At 46.3% G+C, this 6,419-nt stretch overlaps 1 protein-coding gene across 4 annotated transcripts in view; it reads right to left on the bottom strand.

Moving 5' to 3' along the window:
• Nucleotides 1–3,380: 3,380 nt before the first annotated feature.
• USP24 (ubiquitin specific peptidase 24) overlaps nt 3,381–6,419 on the bottom strand; it is a 155,870-nt gene continuing 152,831 nt past the window's right edge. For all 4 annotated transcript variants that reach the window (XM_061411816.1, XM_061411818.1, XM_061411820.1 and 1 more), the window contains one exon: nt 3,381–6,027. In XM_061411816.1, the coding sequence (XP_061267800.1) occupies nt 5,965–6,027 (63 nt within the window). In that variant the 3' untranslated portion in view covers nt 3,381–5,964. The remainder of the gene's footprint in view (nt 6,028–6,419) is intronic.

Below are 6,419 nucleotides of genomic sequence, written 5' to 3'. Positions count from 1 at the left end.
GCTGGCACTTGGGGTGTGCCGGCTCCCTGCTTGGGAGAACCTCAGCTCTCGGCCTGCATCACCCCACCCCAGACCTGAGCTGAATGGAGGCTGATGGAGTAGGGCTGCAGGCGCCAGGCAGGCCCTCCCTCACTGCAGGGTGGGGTCCACATGCCACCATTAGCACAGGCCAGGCTGTGCTCAGCTTCCTGCCAGCCACTCCCCAGATGCCAACATTGTGAGCAGAATGACCTTTTATCGAGCTGTTAGTCAATGCTCAGGCCTCCATGAAGGAGGTGGTCATCCTCCTGTGGGGAGGCAGTGAGGCGCTTGAAGGCTGGAAGAGGCCAAATATCAGTCAGGGGGACGTGAAAGGTAGAGATGGCCCCTCACTTCTGGCCCGCTTTGGGGAGGCCCTGTGAGGAGGCTTCCTGATTAGTGGAGGATGTTTTCCCTGCCTCTGAGGGTACTGGGTGGCTCTGATAAGGGTGATACTTCTCAGAAAAGGCCTGTGTTTCAAAATGTCCAAAGGGCTTCTCCATCCAACTTCTCACAGGTTTTCAGAACAGCCCTGGGGCAAAGGCAGGGCCTACGCTACCCGCTGGATAGATGAGGATGTTGGGTCCAAAGCACCAGCCCAGAGTCAGCTGCCAAGTCTCTTTGGCTTAAGTCCTTGCTCTTTTTCTAGAGACCTCCATCAGTTTGATCTCCATGGGGCCCTGAGTTCTGCCATTAGGACTCACCTCCTGAAGACAGCTTTTGTTGATAAAATTCCTAACTCTCCAGGGAATTATAGTCAATATATTGTAATAACCTATAATGGAAAAAAACTTCAAAAATAATACATGTGTATATCTGAATCACATGCACAAAAAAGAATTCTACTTTTTGACATTTAATAATGTTTATCTTCTTGCCAGTTTTCCTAAATGTTCTATGGACATCTACTAACATTGTATGAGATACAAAATTTTAAGTGTAATTGTGTAGGATATGATTAATATGGTGGTGTGTGCTTAGCCATGTCTGACTTTTGCAACCCCGTGGACTGTAGCCCTCCAGGCTTCTCTGTTTGTGGGATTTTTCAGACAAGAATACTGGAGTGGGTTGCCACTTCCTTCTCCAGGAGATCCTCCCAACCCAGGGATTGAACCTGCATCTCCTGCAACTTCTAGGCCACCTGGGAAGCCTATGATTAATATACATTAATTAGATAAAAATACATTAATGACATCATTCAAGATGCTCTTTTTTTCTGCACATGATAAACATTCTCAGAAAAAATGTTAGTATGTCTCACTATGGCTTTCTTTTCCCTTCTGTTTCTTCTGATTTTTGCTTTGTCATCTTTGTTGTTAAGGTGTCTTATGGTATATGATGATGTTTATCTTTGTGACTTGTATCTTTTAATCATTAAAAATGTTCATCTGTGTTTCATTAAAAAAAAAAACAAAACCTCTTTTACCCATACCTTGAGCCACTACCAACAGCACGAGATGCAGCCAGATGTGCCCCAGGTTTTCAGGGGCCATGCCTTTGATTCTCTTGGCTGTCCTCACCTTGCTCTGGTCCAGGTTTAGCCTCCCTGGCATCAGCCTGAGGGGGACAGCACCCAAAGGCTGACTGCACTTGCAGCAGAGGGCCACCAGCTCCATCCGGCTTCCCGCCGGGTCCACGCCTGCCTTGCACAGCACACACTGTCATCCCTGATTCAGGAGGAACCTGGGAACCAGAGACGGGGAGGTGGGTGCTCACCTAGCTCACCAGGAAGTGAAGTAGGACCACTATGCAAACCCAGATTTGGCCTTAAAGTCAAGACTTTTTACTGCACCAGTTGGGCCACCTATCTTCAGAGCCGAGGCTCTGAAGGGGAACACAGACCCTGTGAGCCAGGAGAGAGCACTGGGGCCTAAGCGGAGAGGCCTTTGGAGGGATGCAGGCAGGAGGCGGGAGGCACAACTCTCCTTCTGCGCTCCCTCAACCCCACCTCTACCCAAGCAAAGAAACATGCATTTCTCTATTGCCTTTTTACAACAAGCACCTTTTCTGAATCTGTTTTCCTTTTGTAATTTGAGGATATTTATTCTGGGTTTTGTAGCAGTTTTATTATATGGTGACTTTTTAAAACAAAACCAACTTAATCATGACTCTTGCCTGAATTTGACCATCTAGGATGAGACCTTGCTTATATGAGGTGCTAGATAAGTGTGTGGGATGGTTGAGCAAACTGAGACTTTGAAGAGTATGTGTACTTTGAGTATAAGTATTTGAGTACTTAAGCCTGTCCTGGGATAAAACTGGAGTCTGCCTGTAATTTCCAAGTCCCCCCCAGCAACCAGGGCTCTCCCTCCTTGGCATCCTGTGCCTCATGTTCTAGGTGCTCAGGGTCCCTGTGTCCTTTCCATTCTCCTCTCCCAGGGCCTGGCACAGAGTCAATGTTTATGGCAAAGGTTTAAATGAGTGGCTGAGGCATCTGTAATGAGAATTATGTCCAGGGTCATTTTTCATGGTTTGAAATTAAGAACAGTCTCAGAACTTTCCACTTTGCAAAAATAATAATCACCCCATGCAATGTGGCCCCCCACCCCCAGCCCCACTTTGAGGCTGGCAAGTGTTGCTGCCTTGAGCAAGGCCTAGCTCGAAACAGCTCATATTATAAGTGATCAGGGAATGGACCTGCAAAGGCAGAAGTCCTCTCAAACTTGGACAACTTAGTGTCATGGAAAGTGTTCAAAACCTGCCAGCTGCTAAGGACCCGACTGCCAGAGGATATCTGTGTAAGTGGGCCCAGTGGCACCCTATCTGTGGTACATGCCAGGGACCCCTCTCCCCATCACCCAAGAGCCAGAGTTTAGCTCCTTAGCTGTTCATACCCAGAAGGCTCTAAGATTTGAGAAAAGGGAACACCTGGTTTTTGCAGACGATGATAGCTGGTCACTGGGAGCCGGGGAGGAATGGGTGTGGACTGCAGAGTAGCTGGAGCAGCAAAGAGCCCAGGAGAGGGGAACCATGTGGGCAGAGGCAGGGCATCAGGGGTGAGGCTGAGACCCGTGGGGTCCAACAAGAAATCCAGCTTGATCAGGGATGTGATTTATGCTGGGGACCGCGGGGATGCCTGAAAGCTAAGGGGAAGACAGCTGCAGGCCACTGGTCTGAGCTCTACACATCCTTATCCAGCTTTGCAAGTGAATCCTGAAATGGTCAAGATATCCAGAGGGACTAAAGCTTAGAAAAAGACCCACTGCCCTTTATCATTAAAGAATGGACCCTATTCACATCATTGGTACAAAGTAGGAAAAGGAATCGGCACTATTTCCTTCCAGGTCACCGGCCCCTGGCACCCCTCCCCCAACCACAGCCATTTTCTGGTATACACAGAAAAATGTCAGTGAGCCTCCAACTCTGTTTTTGAAAAATTTATTTTATACCTTTAGAAGCTAAGAACTCTGCCACTCAGTGAACCAAATTTAGAATGAAGTTTCTTCCTTAGTTTATCTACTTCTTTTTGAAATTGTATAAACAAGATTTTGTACACAAGAGGTAGCAGAGGAAAATTCCAGTCTGCCTGTTCCAAGCTCAAAAGGTAACTGCACACACCTTGATGTTTGCAGGGAGGGTGGAGCAAGAGAGGGTGAGTCTGGTGACATGTGCTCTGGGCCCACGTGTGGGCTCCAGGGAAGTCACAGGCTGGGATGCCTGTCCGAAGGCTCCTTTGCTTTCTTTCCCAGGACGTCTCTAAGGGACTGACTTGGCCATCCTAAGAAGGATCTCATGAAGGGAGCTTCTTAAGGACACACAGCATTGGGTTTAGTTGTGCAATTCCTATTCGACTTGCAGACCATTTTGAAAGATTTATAAAAACATCTTCATCCAAAAAGATTGGCAGTAAAAATGAACCTCTTCCAAGGTAAGCCTGTCGTAATTGTCACTTTGTTGTATGACATTAAAAAAAAAGTCATCAGCAGGTTGGCAGACTGCAGCCATGGGGAAATCAAGGTTACTGGCAAAGGGCAAGTGATGTTCACTGCAGCAACAACGCGAGCAAAACCAACCAGGAGCCTCGTGTCAGCGACGGGTAGTCCTGGTCCCGATGAACGCTACTGTGAGGATAGCAGGTGCTGGGGGCTGTGGAAGGCATTGTTTCCATAGGAAATAAGGGACAGAAGTGGCAATTTCACTCCTGAATCTGGGCTCCTGAGTGCAGCTGCCAGCGCCATATCCTCGTGGCTGGCATTTCAAGGTCACATCCCGCGGGGTCGCTTTGTGAGGAGGAGGGCAGAGAGAGGGTGGGGGGGCAGCAGGGTGTGGGTATTCATGGACTCAAAAATCCACTTTAAAACATCACATTTGAATTTGCAAGAACATCAGAACCACATAAAATCTGCCAAGGACCTCCGGCCCTTTCTCTGGGGCGCAGCTCTGCTCTGAGGTGTTGGCCCTCCACCCAGCTGGTGTCTTTGACAGACATCACCACTGGCCAGTCCTGCAATTACAGACTGCAGCCTGGCCGCACTGTAACTGCACCTTCGGCGGTGAGGCCACAGAGTCTGCAGTGCGCGGCAGGAGCAGCTGTCAGCCCCGGCATGCGTCCTCTGCGCCTCTCTGACTCTGCAGACCCTTGACTGGGGCTGCTCAGTGCTTCCAGAGGCTCCCCTAGTCCTGTGCATGGGAGCACAGAACAAGGCAGAGCATGCAACTAAAGACAGACAGGATTGAAAATGTGTGCAGTGACTCAAAACCCCAAAGGTACACAATATATGAACCATGTCGGCATCCCCTCTCCACTCCAGAAAAAGGAGTGGGCTGGCAGCTAACCTGAAACGAGTGAATGGCGCCAAGACCTGGGAAACACAGCTAAATGGGTGGTTGTTCAGTGGCTTGCGAGTTCTTTCTTATCCTTATCTTTTCAGTGTCAGTCAATCATGATGAGGAGAAATCAAGTCTCCTATTCCTTCTCTGCGGTAAAACGTCCAGAAACTCACAAAGCAGTGTCTCTCAACTCAAATATTTAACTTCATATACAACCAGTACCAAGGGTTTTAGTAATTAAGTTTCCAGCAAAAGCAAATGATTGCAGGTCACATGATTTAAGACTACAGTTTATTCAATATGTCTCCAAGCATTAAAAAGATTTTATGAAGTCAAACTAAATAAAATCATATCTTAAAGTGCTTTTTATTTTGCTCTTTGTAAAATTTGTTTTGGGAACAATTAGTGATTGATGTCAAAGAATGCACTCTATACTTCTAGAGAATATAGCACTTTTTTTATTGCTCTTTCAATCTCAATTTTATCAGAAAAATACCTTAAAGAGCTTAACTTCCCAATTTTTGATCCTGGTAACATTTCATTAAGATCCAAGTTTATGCCCAGGGCTCTCATCCAGACCCACCTGAAATTCTATACAAATAGGGAGACATATTAAATACAAAGGTCTGTGTAAACTGAATTCTTTAACTACTATTTTACAGTGAAAAGGAATTTTTGTCACATATTTTTACATCATTTTAAACTTGATATTTCTATTCAATGTTACTGCAAGATTAAAAATTTGCCCCCATATATCTAAAGGCAGCTTGCTTTTTTTTTTTTCAATATAAAAACCAAAGGAATTTCTTTTGTAGCATCATAGAGAAAGCAACAGCTTTATCTTCACTCACTCCTGTATGTGTGTGTAACAAAACAGTCTGCCACCAGCTTTACTTCCTAAAATCTGTACAGAAGTGTCAGTCCACATGTGGACCATGCCCCAGGTAAGCTGAACTCCACAGGCTGGAGCATTCCCACTGCCAAACAGCTCCCAGGCCTTCCCCGGGGGCTGAGAGTGCGTTCCTTAAAAACACGGCCTCCTCCCCTCATGGTAGGTTCTCCCAGTCCAGCCTCCGGGCTCTGCTAAAGGGTTCAAGAATGAGATTCTGATTTCAAAAAGGTGCTGAGCATCCAGTAACCATGACATGACTGCTCGTCACGTGCTGGGCACGGCCCCTAGGGATCCACATCATCCAGGTCACTTCTTAACTCACCGATCATCATGGGTGATTCAGAACCCTTTGGGAAATGAAAGGAATAAATACATACTTAGTAAAGTTAACAGAAAAAAGTTTTCCTATGTCGACTGACTTACTTGTGTTCTGCAGTTTAACATGTCCTTATTTAACTACTTAATGTTTATCAAAGGGCCATAAAACATGTTTGACCTCATATTTGACAATTCTTGATTATGCAGAGCTTCCATTTCTGTGTTCTTACTGAGTTACAGGAACAATCTAGTGACTTGCCTAGAGGCATAATGTGGCCTTGAGTTAAATCAAATCACAATGCTGAGTGTCAGTTTCCTTCTGTGAAATCAGGGGAACAGCGACCTCACTGGTTATTACCAGGATCCCAAAGATTATGGCGAAGGCCTTTCAGAAAGTTATGGACTGGAGGGAAGAAACGAT

This window comes from Bos javanicus, chromosome 3 (genome assembly GCF_032452875.1).
Source record: "Bos javanicus breed banteng chromosome 3, ARS-OSU_banteng_1.0, whole genome shotgun sequence".
Classification (NCBI taxonomy): domain Eukaryota; kingdom Metazoa; phylum Chordata; class Mammalia; order Artiodactyla; family Bovidae; genus Bos; species Bos javanicus.
Note: the sequence above shows the minus strand (reverse complement) of the source record. Positions and strands in the feature narration are given on the sequence as shown.